The following is a 21,328-nucleotide window of genomic DNA, read 5'->3' as shown; positions in this document are numbered from 1 at the left end:
TTTTGTTTGTTTGTTTTTGTTTTCTGTTTTTACAGATGGGCACCCAAGAAGGCAATTAGTTGTTAGCATTTTAATCAGCAAAAGGATTATGTTTATGTCTGTGCAAGTGTTTTGTGTCTCTTAGGTCCTTTACCTTTATTCTTTTCATTCATTCATTCATTCATTCATTCATTCATTTATTTATTAAAGATTTCTGCCTCCTCCCCGCCACCGCCTCCCATTTCCCTCTCCCTCCCCCGATCAAGTCCCCCTCCATTGTCAGCCCAAAGAGCAATCAGGGTTCCCTGCCCTGTGGGAAGTCCAAGGACCATCCACCTCCATCCAGGTCTAATAAGGTGAGCATCCAAACTGCCTAGGCTCCCACAAAGCCAGTACGTGCAGTAGGATCAAAAACCCATTGCGAGTTCGAGACCAGCCTGGTCTACTAGAGCTAGTTCCAGGACAGACTCCAAAACCACAGAGAAACCCTGTCTCCAAAAACAAAAACAACAACAACAAAAAAACGATTGCCATTGTTCTTGAGTTCTCAGTAGTCCTCATTGTCCGCTATGTTCAGCAAGTCCGGTTTTATCCCATGCTTTTTCAGACCCAGGCCAGCTGGCCTTGGTGAGTTCCCGATAGAACATCCCCATTGTCTCAGTGTGTGGGTGCACCCCTCGCAATCCTGAGTTCCTTGCTCATGCTCTCTCTCCATCTGCTCCTGATTTGGACCTTGAGATTTCTGTCCGGTGCTCCAATGTGGGTCTCTGTCTCTGTCTCCTTTCATCGCCTGATGAAGGTTAATATTCAGGAGGATGCCTATATGTTTTTCTTTGGGTTCTCCTTATTTAGCTTCTCTAGGATCACTAATTATAGGCTCAATGTCCTTTATTTATGGCTAGAAACCAAATATGAATGAGTACATCCCATGTTCCTCTTTTTGGGTCTGGCTTACCTCACTCAGGATAGTGTTTTCTATTTTCGTCCGTTTGTATGCAAAATTCAAGAAGTCATTGTTTTTTACTGCTGAGTAGTACTCTAATATGTATATATTCCATACTTTCTTCATCCATTCTTCCATTGAAGGGCATCTCGGTTGTTTCCAGGTTCTGGCTATTACAAACAATGTTGCTATGAACATAATTGAGCATATACTTTTGTTGTATGATAGGGCATCTCTTGGGTATATTCCCAAGAGTGGTATTGCTGGGTCCAGGGGTAGGTTGATCCCGAATTTCCCGAGAAACCGCCACACTGCTTTCCAAAGTGGTTGCACAAGTTTGTATTCCCACCAGCAATGGATGAGTGTACCCCTTTCTCCACATCCTCTCCAGCAAAGGCTATCATTGGTGTTTTTTATTTTAGCCATTCTGACAGGTGTAAGATGGTATCTTAAAGTTGTCTTGATTTGCATTTCCCTGATCGCTAAGGAAAGTCGAGCATGATCTTAAGTGTTTTTTGGCCATTTGAACTTCTTCTGTTGAGAATTCTTTGTTCAGCTCAGTGCCCCATTTTATAATTGGGTTGATTAGCCTTTTACGGTCTAGTTTCTTGAGTTCTTTATATATTTTGGAAATCAGACCTTTGTCAGTTGCGGGGTTGGTGAAGATCTTCTCCCAGTCAGTGGGTTGCCTTTTTGTCTTAGTGACAGTGTCCTTTGCTTTACAGAAGCTTCTCAGTCTCAGGAGGTACCATTTATTCAATGATGCCCTTAGTGTCTGTGCTGCTGGGGTTATACATAGGAAGTGGTCTCCTGTGCCCATGTGCTGTAGAGTACTTCCCACTTTCTCTTCTATCAGGTTCAGTGTGTTCGGACTGATATTGAGGTCTTTAATCCATTTGGACTTGAGTTTTGTGCATGGTGATAGATATGGATCTATTTTCATTCTTCTACAGATTGACATCCAGTTTTGCCAGCACAATTTGTTGAAGATGCTCTCTTTTTTCCATTGTATACTTTTAGTTCCTTTATCAAAAATCAGGTGTTCATAGGTTTGTGGGTTAATGTCAGGGTCTTCTATTTGATTCCATTGGTCGACTTCTCTGTTTTTATGCCAATACCAAGCTGTTTTCAATACTGTAGCTCTGTAGTAGAATTTGAAGTCGGGGATGGTAATGCCTCCAGACGATCCTTTATTGTATAAGATTGTTTTGGCTATCCTGGGTTTTTGGTTTTTCCATATAAAGTTGATTATTGTCTTCTCCAGATCTGTGAAGAATTTTGATGGGATTTTGATGGGGATTGCATTGAATCTATAGATTGCTTTTGGTAGAATTGCCATTTTTACTATGTTGATCCTCCCAATCCAAGAGCAAGGGAGATCCTTCCATTTTCTGGTGTCCTCTTCAATTTCTTTCTTCAAAGACTTAAAGTTCTTGTCAAATAGATCTTTCACTTCCTTGGTCAGAGTTACCCCAAGATATTTTATGCTATTTGTGGCTATTGTGAAGGGTGATGCTTCTCTGATTTTCCTTTCTGCTTCCTTATCCTTAGTGTATAGGAAGGCAACTGAGTTTTTGGAGTTGATCTTGTATCCTGCCATATTACCAAAGGTGTTTATCAGCTGTAGGAGTTCTTTGGTAGAGTTTTTGGGGTCGCTTATGTATACTATCATATCATCTGCAAATAACAAAAGCTTAACTTCTTCCTTTCCAATACAAATCCCCTTTATCCCCTTATGTTGTCTTATTGCTATTGCTAGAACTTCAAGCACTATATTGAAGAGGTATGGAGAGAGTGGACATCCTTGTTGTGTTCCTGATTTTAGTGGGATGGCTTTGAGTTTTTCTCCGTTTAATTTAATGTTAGCTGTCGGCTTGTTGTAAATAGCTTTTATTATATTTAGGTATGACCCTTGTATCCCTAATCTCTCCAAGACCTTTATCATAAAGGGGTGTTGAATTTTGTCGAATGCTTTTTCAGCATCTAATGAAATGATCATATGGTTTTTTTCTTTCAGTTTATTTATATGGTGGATTACATTGATAGATTTGCGTATGTTGAACCAGCCCTGCATCTCTGGATGAAGCCTACTTGATCATAATGAATAATTTTTCTAATGTGTTCTTGGATTCAGTTTGCCAGTATTTTATTGAGAATTTTTGTGTCGATGTTCATGAGTGATATAGGCCTGTAATTCTCTTTCTTGGTTGGGTCTTTGTGTGGTTTTGGTATCAGGGTAACTGTAGCTTCATAAAAGGAATTTGGCAATGACTCTTCTGTTTCTATATTATGAAATACATTAAGGAGTATAGGTATTAGCTCGTCTTGGAAGTTCTGGTAGAATTCTGCATTGGAACCATCTGGTCCTGAGATTTTTTTGGAAGGGAAATTTTTGATAACAGTTTCTAATTCTTCACGACTAACAGGTCTATTTAGATCGTTCACCTGGTCTTGGTTTAGCTTTGGTATATGGTACCTATCTAAAAAAAAAGTCCATTTCTTTTGCGTTTTCCAGTTTTGTGGCATACAGGCTTTTGTAGTAAGATCTAATGATTTTCTGAATTTCCTCTGTTTCTGTTGTTCTGTCCCCCTTTTCATTTCTGATCTTATTTATTTGCGTGTTCTTTCTCTGTCGTTTAATTAGTTTGGATAGGGGTTTGTAGATCTTGTTGATTTTTCTCTAAGAACCAACTTTTCATTGATTCTTTGGACTGTTTTCTGTGTTTCTATTTTGTTGATTTCCGCCCTCAGTTTGATTATTTCTAGTCTTTTTTTTTTTTTTTTTTTTTGGTTTTTCGAGACAGGGTTTCTCTGTGGCTTTGGAGCCTGACCTGGAACTAGCTCTTGTAGACCAGGCTGGTCTCGAACTCACAGAGATCCGCCTGCCTCTGCCTCCCAAGTGCTGGGATTAAAGGCGTGCACCACCACCGCCCAGCTTATTTCTAGTCTTATACTCCTCCTGGGTGCGTCTGCTTCTTTTTTTTTCTAGAGCTCCCAGGTGTGCTGTTAAGTCTCCATTTTCTTTTTTTTTTTTTTTTTTGATTTTTCGAGACAGGGTTTCTCCTTAGCTTTTGGTTCCTGTCCTGGAACTAGCTCTTGTAGACCAGGCTGGCCTCGAACTCACAGAGATTCGCCTGCCTCTGCCTCCCGAGTGCTGGGATTAAAGGCGTGCGCCACCATCGCCCGGCTCTCCGTTTTCTTTAAGTGGGCACTTAGTGCTATGAACTTTCCTCTTAGCACTGCTTTCATCGTGTACCATAGGTTTGAGTATGTTGTCTCTTTATTTTCATTAAATTCAAGGAAGACTTTAATTTCTTTCTTAATTTCTTCCTTGACCCAGGTGTGGTTCAGTAGTTGACTGTTCAGTTTCCATGAGTTTGTCGGCTTTCTGGGGGTAGCATTGTTGTTGCCTTCTAACTTTAATCCATGGTGATCTGATAAGACGCAGGTGGACACTGATTTTTTTTTTTTGTATCTGTGGAGGTTTCCTTTGTTTCCGAGTATGTGGTCAATTTTCAAGAAGGTTCCATGAGCTGCAGATAAGAAGGTATATTCTTTCCTGTTTGGGTGGAGTGTTCTATAGATGTCTGTTAACTCCATTTGCTTCATTACCTCCAACAATTCTCTTAATTCTATATTAGGTTTCTGTCTGATTGACCTGTCCATTGGTGAGAGAGGTGTGTTGAAGTCTCCTACTACTAGTGTGTGTGGTTTGTCTGCCTTGAGTTTTAGTAATATTTCTTTTACATAAGTGGGTGCTTTTATATTAGGGGCGTAGATATTCAGGATTGAGACTTCATCCTGATGAATTGTTCCTGTTATGAGTATAAAGTGTCCATCTCGATCTCTTCTGATTGATTTTAGTTTGAAGTCAGTTTTGTTAGAAATTAGTATGGCCACACCTGCTTGTTTCTTAGGACCATTTGCTTGAAAAACCTTTTCCCAACCCTTTACTCTGAGTAGATGCCTGTCTTTGTGGTTGAGATGTGTTTCTTGCACACAGCAGAATGTTGGATCCTGTTTTCTTATCCAATCTCTTAGCCTGTGCCTTTTATATGTGAATTGAGACCATTAATATTAAGTGATATTAATGACCAGTGGTTGTTTACTCCGGTTATTCTTATTGTTTTTGGTAGTAGAGTTTGTGTGTCTCCCTTCTTTGAGTTGTGCTAGTGATGGGTCACTAGATGCCTGAGTTATTGTAGGCAGTGTTGGCAATGTTGGATTCCTTGGGTTGTGATTTTCCTTCTATTACTTTCTGTAGGGCTGGATTTGTGGCTACGTATTGTTTAAATTTGTTCTTATCCTGCAATGTCTTGTTTTCTCCATTGATAGTGAACGATAGCTTGGCTGGGTATAGTAGTTTGGGTTTGCATCCATGGTCTCTTAGTTTCTGCAGTACCTCTATCCAGGACCTTCTGGCTTTCATGGTTTCCAAAGAGAAGTCAGGTGTAAGTCTGATCGGTTTACCTTTATAAGTTACTTGGCTTTTTTCCTTTGCAGCTCTTTATATTCTTTCTGTAATCTGTATATTTTGTGTTTTGATTATTATATGGCGAGGGGATTTTTTTTTTGATCCAGTCTGTTTGGTGTTCTGTATGCTTCTTGAATATTCAAAGGAATATCTTTCTTTATGTTGGGAAAGTTTTCTTCCATAATTTTGTTAAAAATATTTTCTGGGCCTTTGAGCTGTGACTCTTCTTCTATCCCTATTATTCTTAGGTTTGGTCTTTCTATTGTGTCCCATATTTCCTGAATGTTTTGTGATGACAATTTGTTGGCTTTGCTGTTTTCTTTGATCAGTGCGTTTATTTTCTCTGTGGTGTCTTCAGAATCTGAGATTCTTTCTTCTATCTCTTGTATTCTATTGATTATGCTTGTTTCTGTAGTCTCTGCTCGTTGACCTAGATTTTCCATATCCAGCTGGTCCTCAGTTTGTGTTTTCTTCCTTGCTTCCATTTCAGTTTTCAATTCTTGAACTGTTTCCATTACCTGTTTGATCATTTTTTTCTTGGTTTCCCAGGGTATCATTTACGTATTTACTCATTTCTTCAAACTTTTTGTTATACTTCTCATCCATTTCTGTAAGGGTGTTTTTTTACATGTTGTTTAAGGGACTCTATTTCTTTCATAAAGTCAATTTTTTCCTCTTCTTCTGTGTTAGGGTGTTCAAGTCCTTCTGTTGTAAGATCATTGGGTTCTGGTGTTTTCATGCTGTTTTTCAGATTGTTGGGTGAATTCTTGCCTTGGCGCCTGCCCATCTCTTATCGATGCTATCTAATGGGGTCTTTTAAAACAGGATCTGGCTTCCCTGCTGGCCAGGGGCCCCGCTTACAAAATGCCCTCGCTCCGTTTCCTGGATCCCGCTGCTGGCCAAGATCCCTCTCACCACTCAGAAGGGTCTTCAGGACCAGGACCAGGCTCCCCGTTTGTCAGGAACCTCGCCAACAAAAGGCCTACCACTCTGCAGGCCAGCCACCAAAACAGAAACTCCTGCTGCCCTCTGCCCTGAGCTCCCGACCTAGTGCCCAAACAGGCTAAACTGGGTGATCCTGCAGCCCCGCAGAAGGGAGGGGGAGTGAAGGAGGCCCCTGGGCACAAGCTGGGGTGGGTCAGGGAGAGAGAGGTTGCAGCAGAGGAGGAGCAGCCCCGCAGAAGGGAGGGGGAGTGAAGGAGGCCCCTGGGCACAAGCTGGGGTGGGTCAGGGAGAGAGAGGTCGCAGCAGAGGAGGAGCAGCCCCAGCAGAGGGTACCAGCCCTCTCAGACTAACTGGGGGGTCAAGGGGGTCGGGGAATGCCCCCGCTCTGTTTCCTGTGTCCCACGGCAGGCCAAGAACAGTCTCCCCACTCAGGAGGATCTTCAGGGACAGGACCAGGCTCCCCGTTCTCCCGTGGACCTCGCCAATAAAAGGCCTACCACTCTGCAGGCCAGGCCCCAAAAAACCTACTTTATTTAATTGTAGTGGGGCGATCTGCTCTCAGAGTGGGGTTCATTGTTTCGTGCTTGGACTATCCCGCATCCTCCACGTCTGTGTGCTGGTCTCCGCCGCTGGGGCCTGTGCCACCTTTATTCTTTTCTATTACAGACATTTAATATATTTTGCCCATGTCAGGCCCACTACTAGAAGATGGTCAGTAATGTTGACAAGATCATGGCCCTTGAAACATTGATATGGGATGTCTCTCTATATGCTGTGAATATGTTTTATTACCTACCATTAGCTAATAAAAAAGCTGATTTGGCCAATAGCCGAGCAGAGTAGAGCCGAATGGGAAATCCAACAGAGATACAGGAAGAAAAGGGGTAGAGTCAGAGAGATGGCAGCAGCCACCAAAAAGCAAGATGTGAGGCAAGCCACAAGCCTCGTGATAAAATATAGGATAATAGAAATGGGCTAATTTAAGTTCTAGGAGCTAGTTAATAATAAGTCTGAGCTAATAGGCCAAACAGTTTGTAGTCAATATTAAGCCTCAGAGTGGTTATTCAGAAAAGGCTGGCAGGAGAGAGAAAAACGTCCGGTTACATACTTAAATGTACAGTTGTTTGGCATTATTTTTCTTGCTGAGATAACTGAGTCCAAGCATACTGATGCTGATATATAATATACTCATGGTTGCATTTTGTGTGTGTCTATCATTTAAGAGCTTGACTCTTTACATATGGGTTTTTCTTTGTTTTTTAAAACAGGGTTCTACTTGTGGCCCTTACTAGTCTGGAACTCACTTTATAGATCAAACTGGCTTTGAACTTGCAGAGAATGTCCACCTCTCTCTGCCTCCTGAGTTCTTTACATAGTATTATACTAATTGTGCAGGTCTTTGGATGTGACTGTTGAATTGAAGGGACTGTGACAGGGTGAATTGTGTGGCTGCTTTACAAAATTAAACTAGTTTTGTTTGTCTAAAGGACAGGTTGGACTGCTGACATCCACACATGTTGTACAGCTATTATTATTTATGTGTTACCTGCTTGCATCTATATTATATATGGATGTAATGAACATATTTGAGAATGTCTGTATGGTATTCTTATCACTAGGCAGTTATCCCACTCAACTCTGAATACTTGTGTCTCCTGTGGCTTAGAAATCTTTAGTGTTTCTTCAATTCCAGAAGATGTGGACTAGAAGGCCAGCCCCAGGCAGTAGACTATATGCTGAATCCTGGCAAGCACTAGAAGCTTCGAGTCTAACTAAATTAAAATTGTGGAACAATCTTTATAATGTACATAATGTGCTTTATTTTTGAGCCAAAGTTTTAAGGTAACACCCCTGTACTCCCCTGCTCCAAGTAGGTATTGTTTGTGACCTTGAAAAGAAAATTTTTATTCTTATTGACTGAGAGGTGATCATGAAGAATGGTGGTGGAGGAGGGCCAGTGAGATCTTAGTAGGTAACAGTGTCAGCCTGGCAATCTGAATGTGATCCTCAGGGAACTAACTACATAAAGGCCGAGGGAGAGAACCGACTCCACAAAGTTGTCTTCTGACCTCCACACTTGTGCTGTGGCATTAGTTGTCTCTCCAGCCCCATCTCATACAAACATACACACATTATACTAAAAATGTAAGATGATGATAATGAAAACAACAGTTCTTCAGATTTTCAAAATGGTGTAAGGGCGACCTTTGGAGCATTTAACTGCTGCTGCCCTTAGCGATATCCTTAGGTCGTTAGTGATTTGGCAGCCTTCTAACCATTTCCTTGACATTTTAAAAAGAAGTTGGGCTTTCACAGTGTATGGAGTATTATTAAAACATGTACCACTAATAATGTGTCCCACAGTGAGGGACCCTCTGAAGGTCAAGGAAAAGACAACCAAGGTCAGTGATGGGAGGAAGCTGCCTTGTGCAAACTGCCCAGAGCAAGTTTCCTAGTTAAAAACTGGAATAGGGGGCCAGGCTGGCAGGCATAGAAGTACACTGGCAATGCCTTAGGGGTAAGGAGGAGTAGGGGCGGTGCTAAAGCCTTCTGGGAGCTGGGATGACTGATCTGTCCTGTCTTGCAGAAAGAGCCCTGGAGGTTTTATATGAGAGTGATTCCACAAGATGGATCTGACAGATTGTGTGTGATAATTGGACAGGCTAGAAGTGGGCAGAAAGATACTGGTACAGAGCCAGGGAGGCCAAACTGGGCCAGAATGGAACAGGCAGGCCTTAGGTGGGCCATGAAACTGTCATTTGGGCAGGGAATGCTAGAAAAGAGCACTTCAGGAGGGAGGAGTGGGATTAGGTGTGAGAAAAGGGATTGCACACAAAGAATACACAGAGAGCACTCTCGTTTGAGCATTTTAATTGTTAAACTTACTAGTAAAAGGACATTTTTCTTGCAAAAGACTGGCTTGCCCTTGGGTGATTCTCAAATGTGGATGGGGAAGGAGATTAAATTCACCTTTATCACTTATACTGCTCCCCCTAACATGTTTAGGATCTGTCACTTAACACATTTTTCAAAAGAAGTCAAATGTTTTTCATACCATATCACATGCCCTGGACAGCCTAGAGGATCAAGTAGCAAGTTCCCACAAAGAGAGCCTCAGCTCAGTACCACGTGATGTGGCATGCTCACTACGCGTAGGCTCAAATTGTGGAACCAGGCTGCCTCTCACAGGCTCCAGGCAATGCTTAGCACCTGTGTTGACTCAGCAGCATTCTGCAAGGAGCCAGGAGGATGGGGTAGCAGTGTGTGCTAGGAGGAACAGTCCTCACCATATTTCAGCAAGATTCATCTGAAAAGGGGTTGGAGAGATGACTCAGAGGTTAAGAGCACTGACTGTTCTTCAAGAGGTTCTGAGTTCAATTCCCAGCAGCCACGTGGTAGCTCATGATCACCTGTGATGAGATCTGATGCCCTCATCTGGTATGCAGGCAAAGTGCAGATAGATTCATCTTAGAAAAGAATTCCCAAGGTGTCCATGGTCCAAGGAAGAAAGGAGATGTTTAAGAAGTCTTACTGGCTAGAACTTTGGCAGTTGACTCTGATTCCCTAGTGGGATTATTTTTATATAATTTAAAAAAGATTTGTTTATGTGCAAGAGTGTTTTACTTAACCAGGTATGGTGGTGTACGCCAAAAAAAGTGTTTTATTTGCATGTTTATGTGCACCATGTGTGTGCCTGGTGCCTGATGAGGCCAGAAGAGGGTGTTGGATTCCCCTAAACTGGAGTTAGTTGTAAGCTGCCATGAAGGTGCTAGAACTTGAACCCAGTTCCTCTGGGAGAAAAGCCTGTGCTCTTTACCACTGAGCCATTTCTCCAGCTCTCTTGTTTTTTTAAGAACTGGGATCGGGTCTCGCTACTGAACCCCGACTGGCCTTGGTTGATTGCCACAGCCTCCTAAGTGCTAGAGTTCAGTTCATGGGTAAGAGCATTTGTTGCCTTTCCAGAGGACCCAGGTTTGATTCCATGGGGTTCACAATGACCTGGATCTCCAGTCCTAGGAGATCTGACACCTCTTATGGGTTCCACCCATATACATAAAATAAAAATAAATAAATTTAAAGAACTAAAAATTCTTAAGCCATGCAAATGATTAAGCATTTAGACCTTGTGGGATTGTTTATGCATTTGGGAACTCAGATTAACTGAGGAGCACAGAGCAGTAGCCAGGAGAACGAGTGGGTCTTAGAAGTGACTGGCAGGATTCCTGAAGATGGCCAAGGAGACTACCCTAACTAGGGGCATGGTACATGAAAGCTGCAAAGAGAGGCCCTGTCAGCTGAGGCTTGGTGTGGTGTGGAGAATAACTGAAGGTAGAGACGAACACGGGACCTGAACCCCTGCATCCCTTCCTAGTTACCGCATCAGAGATGAAATGGGATAATGGGCATCAAGTTCCTGGTGTGGGCCTAGTCTTTAGTAACTGTTGCTTTGTGAGACCAGGGGGGAATGTGGCAGCGGGGGAGATCTTCATGCTTTAATAGATGGAAATGAGGGAGGGAGTGAAGCTTTGAACCTGAGGAACAGACAAGATGGTTGTGGTTACTATCTGAGAGCCTCTGCCTGTGGGGAAGCAGGGCTTGTTCTCTGAGGCTCAATGACAGAAAAAAGCTACCGGTCAAAAGGGAAGACAGCTTTAAGTCTAAGCTTGCCAAGTTATAAGGTCTAGACTTTCTCTGTCCTGCCAGATGGCCTCGAGCTCGGAAGCCATCTGCCAGAGAGTCAGGACCCCTTAACGAGAGATGGAGGCTGGCTCAGGTAGTGACTGCTGCTGTTAAAAGGGGTGTGAGCTCCAAGTAGTGCCACACACAAAGTAGGGAGTAAATAGGACAGAAATATATCGAGCTAGGCAGTGGTTGTTGAGAGAAGATGGGGAGACAGCTGTGCTGTGTGAACTGACAGACTGTGTGGTGAGCTTCTCTTTTGCCTGGGCTAGACTCCAGAGACCTCAAGTACCAATAGTAGAATCCATGAATACTTTCAGAGAAGTAATTTTTGTGTTGGGATGGGTGCCTAGGGAGTGGGGAGCAAGTCCTCTGGGTCCCTTCAGGCTTCACAGTAGTTCTGTTTGGTGTAGGCAACGTGTCGCCTGCTGTGCCATTAGGGAGCAAGGGGCTTGGACAGAATAGCCTGAGGTATAGAGGAAGTGTCCTAGGGGCCAGTTGTGCTTTTGTGTGTCCCACAAGTGATGGAGGACGAGCTTTAAAACACAACCACTGGCCGGGTGGTGGTGGCGCACTCCTTTAATCCCAGCACTTGGAAGGCAGAGGCAGGTGGATCTCTGTGAGTTTGAGGCCAGCCTGGTCTACAAGAGCTAGTTCCGGGACGGGCACCAAAGCTACAGAGAAACCCTGTCTCAGAAAAAACAAAAAACAAAACAAAACAAAAAACAAAAACAAAAACCCCCAAAAAAACCACAACCACTGTAACTCCAGGTCCAGGGCATCTAATACCCTCTTCTGTCCTCCTCAGACATGCCTGCGGTACACTGACACACGTGAGGCAAACACACACTTGAGTTCGTTCTTTCTTTCTTTCTTTCTTTCTTTCTTTCTTTCTTTCTTTCTTTTTGGTTTTTCGAGACAGGGTTTCTCTGTAGCTTTGGAACCTGTCCTGGAACTAGCTCTTGTAGACCAGGCTGGCCTCGAACTCACAGAGATCCGCCTGCCTCTGCCTCCCACGTGCGCCATCACCGCCCGGCTATGAAATATTTTTTAAAGTAATAATTTAGTGATTTGCACTTCTAAATGGAGTTTTATTCTTCAGCTGCCAGTTGTATCTTATTTCAGCCATTTTTCCTTCTGGTAACTTCATTGTTCTGGGATGGCTTACTCTCATTTCCACAGCCTGGGATCTTCTTGCCCAGCTCTTAGGGCCCAGCAGGAGCCTTCTGTCAAGTCTGTCTTGGGTCTCTTTTGGTGCTTTCTGGTTCTGATCTCTGACTCCACCCAGCTGTTGCCTCACAGCAGGTGCCTTCTCATCCGTTCTCCCTGCAGCAAGGTCAACACCCTTTGTTTTGAATTAGTGTCACCTACATTTATTTCAGAGCTGTTTCCTGGGCACACTCCCTTGTTTCACCCTCCTGACAATCCCACAGTAGGTAGAACAGAAAGTCTCATTTGTGGTTTTGGTTTTTTGGTTTGTTTGTTTGTTGATCTCATTGTGTAGCCCTGACTGGCTTGGAGCTTTCTTTAGACCAGGCTGGCCCTGAACTCAGAGATATTGCTTGCCTCTGCCTCTCACGTGCCTAGATTAAAGGCAAGACCTCTTGTGTGTTCTAATAGAGGCAAAGCTGGAAGGCTCGTCTATCTCCTTTGTGCTCATGGCCCTCCCGGGTACTGTGAAATCCTCTGTTTCCAGCTTGTTCAAAGTCACAATTTTGAAGTCCTCCTTTCTAGTTGGTATCTGTTCTTTGGGAGTGAAACAGAATAAGAAGTCATATGGTGTCACAGGCCCCTTTGGAAGAAGGAAGGAACCTGTGGATTTTCGATGGTGCCTGAGGTAAAGAGAAGAATGTTATAAAGAATAGACAGACAGAGCGACACGCAGAGGAATGATACTGTCTCCACCTGTGGTTTTACCTTTTCCTTTTTATCTGCTTTAAATGTGTCTGTGTCTGTGGAGGAGTGTATGTGCAGTCACTGGGCACCGAGGGGGTATGGCTGCCTTTGTTCAACAGAAACAGTTTAGCAGATTGCACTTAATGTGGGACATTTCTTCAAGAAAATAAGCATCTTGGGAAAAGGGGAAACGCATGGATCAGAGTTCAATCCCAGCGACCCGCATAGTGGAAGCAGAACTCTGACCTCTACAGCTTGTTCCTTGGCCTCCACACACTCCACATTGACCCGTGTGTACATACACTTGATGAATGTTAAAAACATTTTTTTTTAGCCAGGTGGTGATGACACACACCTTTAATCCCAGCACTGGGGAGGCAGAGGCAGGCAGATTTCAGTGAGTTCAAGGTTAGCCTGGTCTATGGAGTGAGTTTCAGGACAGCCAGTGCTACACAGAGAAACCCTCTCTTAGAAAAAACAAAAAGCAAAACAACAAAAAAACCAAAACAAGCTGAGCAGTGATATCACACGCCTTTAATCCCAGCCCTTGAGAGACAGAGAGGCAAGTGGATCCCTATGAGTTTGAGCCCAGCCTAGTCTACATAGTGAGTTACAGGACTAGCTCCATAGCTACTGAAAAACCCTGTCTCGAAAACCCAAAACCAAAGCAAAACAAACAACATTTTTTAATGGCAGAGTGGGGATGGGGGAGGAGGGAGTTGGGGACACATTGAAAAGTCACTATTTGCTTTTGACCTTAGAGTGTTGAATATATATTCTCCCCCATCTGCTTACAGTCAACAGAGCTAGGTTCCAAGTCCAGCTCTGCATTAACCAAGCAGGGCGGTGACTGCTCTCAATGTAGGATGTTGTAGGACTGCTGTAAGCAGTAGAGGCCATGGCAGCAGCAGGAGCCGCCCCTGGTGGTGGTTCTTAGATCATGGGCATCCGATCACCTGGGAGACTTGTAAAACTACAGCTTCTAGGCTACTCCCATCATTTCTAATGCACAGAGAATTTGCGTTCTGAGTTTCCAGTTAATGCTGCTGCCTGCCAGTCTGTAGTCCACAGTTTGAGTACCATTAACTCTAGGTAACTGAGCAGTGGGCTTTCAGGTACTCTAGACATACCTGAACTGTATGCGCATAGACTTACTCTGTTAGACTTCTTGCAATGCATTTGGAAATAATGGAATTTAGGATCAAAGGCGTTTTCCTTCTGAAGTTTGGAAGTCCTTGTTACACACATTTGAAGGAGGAAAAATTGTGGAAACAACAGTTCCAAATGAATATTTTACAGATAATCTAACATATCTAGTTGGCTACATATGTGAAATTGCTTTTATAAAACATGAGGTGAATTTAAGTCACAATTGAAGCAGTATTTTAAATAACTTTGCTTTTAAAATTGAAGTTTATAATGGAGTAGCGTATGAAATAGTTTAACTTAGCTTTTCTCACCTCAATATGCTGTTTACTGTATGTATTTTTCTCTTTCCTCCAGGCTGCTGACTTGAGTAAACCAATAGATAAAAGGATATACAAAGGAACACAGCCTACCTGTCATGACTTCAACCACCTAACAGCCACAGCAGAAAGTGTCTCTCTCCTAGTGGGCTTTTCCGCAGGCCAAGTCCAGCTCATAGACCCCATCAAAAAAGAAACTAGCAAGCTGTTTAATGAGGAAGTAAGTAGCACCCTGGGGGCCTGAGCTGTTGAACCCCTGTAAGAACTCTGTTCTTACTCAAGGGTAGTGGGCCTTATTTTACATGTTGAGCCAAGCCATTTTTCATCTGCTCTGCTGTCTTTACCTCGTATTATATCAGTTTAAATGTTGTGGATTAGTGTTCTGAACTTGTTTTTCCTCGAGGTAATTGTTTGTGCATTTGTGCAGAGAATGATCAGCTATCTACAGATACCTTAAACCCTTCTGCATGGGGGTGGGGAGATGCCTCCATGGATAAAGTGTGACTTGGGATTTCCAGCATCCACATAAAAGGCCAGGCATGGCCAATGTGTCTTTAATCCTAGTCTTGGGAAGAGGAGACCGAAGGATCCCAGGGATTCACCAGCCAGTTATTCTAGATGACAGTCAGTGAGCTCCAAGAGACCCTGTTTGAAGAAGAAAAGATAGAGACCAGTAGAGAGAGCTTCAGGATATTGACTTCTGATCTTCACAGGTGTGTGCCTCATGCATACATATGCATAAGCACACATCGCTTCAATAATAGAGGCAAGCATATTGATAACTTGAGGTGTGATTTTTGTTTTGTTTGGTTTTGAGGCAGGGGTCTTATTGTGTAGTCTTGGCTGTCCTGGAACTCACTCTGTAGACCAGGCTGACCTGGAACTCACAGAGATCCTTCTGCTTCTGCAGAACTGTAGGGATTAAAGGTGTGTACTTTATATCCGTTTCTTGATCTTGATATATATATATATATATATATATATATATATATATATATATATCAATACACATAGCAGGCAGAAGTTGTCAAATAGATTGTACTTATTCAAGCCATTATAGTAGATTTTCAGCTCCAAGTATTACCACATATTTGGTAGTCTTTCTTTCCTGTCTTAGCGTGACTTTCCTGGAACATGGCAGAGGTGAAGTAGACTTGATGAGGTAGACACTCTGTATTCTAATCTCCACCTTGTTACTCAGCCTTTTATGAATTGTTATTTGAAGGTGGCTTCATGTCAGAAGGACGAGTGGTTTGTCCTGCTGCCTGGTTTTAGTATCATGTTCCTGGAGCAGCATGCTCTCGTGTCTAATGTAAGAAGTGGTTTTGAGAAGGGAGAAGAAGAGCCCCAAACTCACACAAAACAGCTGTAGTTCTGATTCTTTGTAGTCCTTATGGCATTTGCTGTTTGTGTGTTCAGTACCATCCTGGGTCCTTTGGGTTTACTAGGAATAAACTTGTCCTCTACATTGACAGCTGAAGAGAAACGCTATTTGACTCCATTTCCTTTAAAAATCTTAATCAGAAAAGTATCTATTTACCCAAACATTTTACTAATGCCGTTAGAGGAAGTGATTTCTAAGTAACTGGGTGATTTTGTCTGTCTGTCTGTCTGTCCGTCTGTCTGTCTGTCTGTCTGTCTATGTTGATGAGGACTGGGAAAGATGACCCAAAGTTACTCTTCTGCATTGTTAACAGAAACTGCAGTTGGAATCATTATGGGGTTTTGCTTGTGTTTGGGTAGAAGAGCGTGTGATGGACTGGGAGTGGATTGAACCCCGTGCCAAGCTGTTGGTAAACAAGACCCAAAGGCAGTTCTGACAGAGGATGGCACAGAATGCCACTTAGAGAACAAGAAAGGTTTGTGTGTTGTGTTGGGGGAGGGTGGGGGAGTTAGAATCCACATGACTCTGATGGCCAGACCCCTTCTGTCCTGGTGATGGAGCTACAGGATCCTCCCTCTTCATGATGTAAGCACAAGTTCTTGCCTACTCTTTGATTGCAGCTGAAGTGGCTGTTCGGAATGTGAGACTGTGCAAGCTTTAATGCCAGGTTGGCATTTGGAGCTCGAGATTGAAACCAAGTGCCCTTCACAAGTCTTTGGTGGTGTGAATCCGTTTCTCCCAAGCACAAAGGCTGCACTTCTCAGAGTGCCAGAGATGTTGTAAAAAGATGTCCTTGTGCTACACTCAGCATTGGTGTGAGAGTTGGAGGTTCCTGTTACTTGTACATAGGAGGGTGGATGGTTGGTTTTCACTTTATGGATGAAGAAATCTGCAAAGAAATGCTAAGTCCGCATCAGCAAGTTCATAGAGTTATCATGATATTGCTGGAACCAGAAATTAATTCCAGAACCTTCCTGGTTGTAGGCTTGTAAGCCCCACTGGGTGTGGTTGCCAGTTTGACCTTGCCTTCTTAGCAACTCAGAAGGATGGACAGGTAGAGTCCACGCATGAACTCATCAATAAAGTACTGATGGGATACATGTTACTTGTGTTTTTGGTTGTTTTGAGACAGAATCTCATGTAAATCAAACTGGCCTAGAGCTCGCTATATAGACAGGCTAATGAACTCATAAAGTTCCATCTGCCCTCCTTTCCAAGTACTGGGATCAAGGGTGTGTACCAGCATACCCAACATGTGTATTCTTTAATATGTCGAATAAAAAAGTTTATAGATTCATTTATTTATGTATTTACTTATTTTATATATATATGGATGTTTTGGTTACATACATGTCTACATACCACATTCATAGTACCAAGGAGGCTAGAGGTTATCAGACCCCTGGAACTGAAGTTACAAACCATTATTAGCCACCATGTAGTTGCTGGGCGTTGAATTGATCCTTTACAAGCTCTTAGCCACTGAGGCATATATCTGACTCCCTTCCACCCCCCACTGGTATTTTAAATTTTTCTTAAAAGTCAGATTTATCTGGAAACACGGGGTGGCTTACTGAGAGGCTGAGGTAGGAGGATCACTGGTTTAAAGCCAGTCTGGACTTCACAGAGATCCTGTATCAATAGAAAAAGAAGAATTGAAGAAATTTAGTGAAAGGGCCTGAGAAGTACTTGCAGGGTACAGCACTGGTCTGGATCTTGAGGGCACTTGTAAGGGTAGGATGAAGGCAAGGATGCTCTTCAGAAGAAAAAAAATTAGGCATGGTGTTGCATGCCAGGAAGCCAGCCTGGGCTGCAGAACAAGACCCTGTTTAAAAACAAACAGGCAAACAAACAAGAACAAAAAAGTTGGAAAGAAAACCATTTGGCATTTTCTGTAACATCAAGTGACAACATAATCAAGTCACTGGGTGGAGTTGGTGGTAGTAGCAGAAGTCATCACCAAAGAGAGGAATTAAAACCAAATTATTCATGTCATGTGGAGAAACTTGGACTTAACATGGAAACTGTAGGGGAACTTTAGGCTTTTAATCAGGGGTCAAATGTGTTTTTTAGAACTCGTCAATTTTTGAAGGTAGATTGGACTGAAGGAAGAGACCACGAAGGTAGCACGACCAGTGAGAAGGCGCTAGTGGGTGTCAGGTGAGGGCTGGGGACTTGAACTAGACTTGGCAGTTCTTTACTTGTTCAGCATACCATGAGCACCTGCGGGGCTGTGTGTGCAGCAGATAAACCTGCCCCATGTCACCCTTTAGAGGATAGGGGTATAAACAACACCCACACATGCTAGCGGCCACAGATGGCGACCCACTGTGTTGTGGGAGGAGAGTGCAGACTGCTTTAAACTGGCAGGTGAGAAGCTCTCTTAGAGGAAGTGGTGTGCTTAGAGCTGAACCTCCTAGGAGGAGGCCACCAAAGGAAGGACTAGACAGGAGGCAAAGACAGATCATTCTCTGAGTTCCAGGACAGATAAGGCTACCTAGAGAAAACCTTGTCTTGAGGGAGAGGGAGAGAAGGAAAGAGAAAGAGAGAGTGGGGGGAATCCTATGGAGAGAACAGAAGCACAGTCAGATTGTCATGAGGTGTTTTTAAAGACTTTTGTGTTTGTGTGTGTGTGTGTATGTATGTGTGTATGTGTGTGTCTTTTCTCTGTGTACATAAGTGCAGTGCCTCATGAGTCCAGGAGAGGGCTTCAAGCTCTCTGGAGATGAGTTAGAGGCAGTTGTGAGTTGCCTGACATGAGCAGTAGGGGCACTTAACTTCTGAGCTTACTCTGCAGCTCCCAGGTTGGTGTTCAGGGAACTTACTGTGGAGGGAGATAGTAACAAGTCTGAAGGTGCTGGCTGCTACTGCATTGTGTGAGACTGAAAAGGGGGCAGGGCTCAGTAATGGAGGAAAAGATAGAGGCTGCATCTTGTATTTGGTTCATTTCAAAGATCCGCACATGCTTGCAGGTGTGCATCTGAAGGGCAGGTTGGTTGTTAGGTAGGGATACGTATGGGCAGGGTGTCTCAGAAAGTGCAGGTATTCCTGCCAAGCTGGATGACTTGAGTTCCATCCCTTCCACACATACATACACTGGATGGGTGGGTGGATGGATGGATGGATGGATGGATGGATGGATTGGTGGATGGATGGATGGGATAGAAATTTTAAGGAGGGATAAAAATTTGAGTTGCCAGTTTGTAGTCACAACTCTGAGATCCCAAGCAAGGGTCTATGGGGAGAGAGCTAAGAACAAAAGAATGCCTGAGACTGAGCTGATTGTACTCCAAGACTGTGGCCCTCTCATCCCATTCTGCAAAACATCAAATGGCCAGTTAATGGCCCAAAACCAACACAATTCAGTAGCACCAAGAACACAGACTTTGAATAGACTAGGGTTTAGAAGAACACTCCATTTGTTTGCTGTGTGTCTGTACCTTACCTCTCTTGGGCTGGCAAATGGCAAGAACAGTACCTGCATAGCTACTTGTGGAGCGGGAACAAGGCTAAGTAGTGAAGAAAGCGCCTAAGTGCTGGTCCAGTGTTGAACAGTCTTCAGAGCAGGGAAATGTCAAGGCTTCTTACTAGTAGGTGGGATTGGAAAGAAAGGCTTTCTTGGGAGGCTAGACACTGTTTTGAAGGATAAACCTTTTTTATTTTTAAATTTATTTTTCTAATTTTGCAGGGCAGAAATTCCTTTTGCCTGTGAAAGCCATGTGGTCTCTTTCTGTCTTCCTCACTAGTTCTCTGTGCTCACCCACCTGCTCCATCCATTCATGTGCACACACTTGGCATGCCCCATTTCTAATGTCTGGTGCTGGTACATGAAACTCAGATGTATGAAGAAAAATGGAATTGTAAGTTCTTGATATGTGATGTAGATTAAAGAGAGATGAAATTTTTATATCTGGAAGCAAGTATATGTTTAAAGGTGATTTTTTTTTTTTTGGCCTGCAAATTGAAACTGAGAAATTTAAGTGCTTGTGTACAGAAAAAATGGAAAATAGAGAACAAAAAAGCCAGGAAAACATCACCTATGAATCCTAGTGCTTACTGCTAACCATCATAGTCTGTCTGTCTGTCTCCCTGTCTCCCTCCTTCCTTCCTTCCATCTGTCCATCCTGAATGGGGCAGGAATTGAAGGATTCACACCTTCACTACATTTACGGTGACCTTGAGTTTGCCCTTGGTCACTCCAGGTCTCTGAGCAGAGGGGAGCTCTGTTCTTGTTCCTTACCTTGGACCTGTCCCCAGACACTATAGAGACTTTTGCAGTTCTGCCTGCTCCTGACCAGATGGAAGGAAAAATACCTAGTCCTTTTAGAGTCTTCTGGGAAGTGAAGTCCTCAGCTCCCTCCTGTCTCTGCCTTTTCTAGTCTCTCAAAGTGGATTTGAGGTTTCTGTTGCTTCCTGTATGTGCTTTGCCACACAGTGCATCAAGATGGTAGAGTCTGCCTTTGAAATGAGAGCCACCTTAACTTGTAGTCAATGTTTTGGACTTGCTGGAGCACCCAAGAGTTTATTTTTGTAACTACTGATCATCTATTTGGGGAGGAGATGTCACAAAGGGACAAGAAATACTTGCTATATTATAATAATCAAAACCTTTCTTTGTAAAAGTTACAGAATAGTAACTTAAAGGAATTTTGAAAGTGGTTTTGTTTGTTTGTTTGGTTTGTTTTTGAAACAAGGTTTCTCTGTGTACCTCTGGCTGTCTTGGAACTCACTCTGTAGACAGGGTGCCCTACAGACCTCAAACTCTGAGATCCACCTGCCTCTGCCTTGCCAGGGTTGGGATTAAAGGCGTGTGCCACCACCACCCAGCTTGAAAGTGGGTTTTTTTTTTCTCCATATATTAATAATACATAATAGTGAGTTTATTATGACATTTTATTTTTAAAGGTTTATTTTCATGTGTCTGTGTGCATGTATGTGCACATGTATGCAGGTAATATTGGAGGTCAAAGCAAGTATCAAATTCCCCTAGAGCTGAAGTTATAGGTGGTTGTGAGCCTCCAGGTGTGGGTGCAGGGAGAGGCCATGGGAAAGAAGCACTTTTAACTGCTTTTCCTCACTCCAGCTGTGTCATTGTGACATTTCCTTATGTATTCATGTGTTTTGATATTGTCACCCTTTTTCTCTCTGTTGTCCTTTGCACACTTGCTCATCCCTTTCCACTTCCCAGTGAGTTTCATTAGGATGGCTTAGGAGAACATGGATGTCTTGCCAGTGGCTGCACTACTGAAGACAGTGTCTTTCCTTCCCCTACTAGCTGCTTAATGCATAGCAATTCACAGAGCTGGCTAGGGCGCCATGAGCCCTTCCCCCTTCCATGAGACAGGTGTTAATGAGTCCGGTCTTGTGGAGATATTATGCAGGTAACTATAGCTACTATTTATATGAGTTGAAGACTGAAACCACTAGGTTTTGGAGATGGTGGAGCTGGTAAAGGCCCTTGCCACAAGTTGTCCTTTGACCTGCCATTTGTGAGCATGCGCACACATGCAGACTTTTTTTTTTTAATTGAGAAAAGGAAAAAAAAAAAGTTTCCGCCTCCT

The 21,328-nt window shown here is 43.2% G+C and overlaps 1 protein-coding gene across 6 annotated transcripts in view; it reads left to right on the top strand.

Moving 5' to 3' along the window:
* Window positions 1-21,328, top strand: part of Wdr20 (WD repeat domain 20) — a 72,311-nt gene that overhangs the window by 33,682 nt on the left and 17,301 nt on the right. For 4 of the 6 annotated variants that reach the window (XM_041633455.1, XM_041633451.1, XM_041633453.1 and 1 more), the window contains exon 2: window positions 14,421-14,603. The exons of the other annotated variants lie outside the window; for them this stretch is intronic. In XM_041633455.1, the coding sequence (XP_041489389.1) occupies window positions 14,421-14,603 (183 nt within the window). The remainder of the gene's footprint in view (window positions 1-14,420; window positions 14,604-21,328) is intronic. 6 annotated transcript variants of the gene reach the window in all.

The sequence above is a fragment of the Microtus oregoni genome, unplaced genomic scaffold (genome assembly GCF_018167655.1).
Source record: "Microtus oregoni isolate MIOR12 unplaced genomic scaffold, Mior012 000043F_ref0000047, whole genome shotgun sequence".
Lineage (NCBI taxonomy): Eukaryota > Metazoa > Chordata > Mammalia > Rodentia > Cricetidae > Microtus > Microtus oregoni.
The sequence above is the reverse complement of the archived record's forward strand: the minus strand, read 5'-3'. Positions and strand labels throughout refer to the sequence as shown.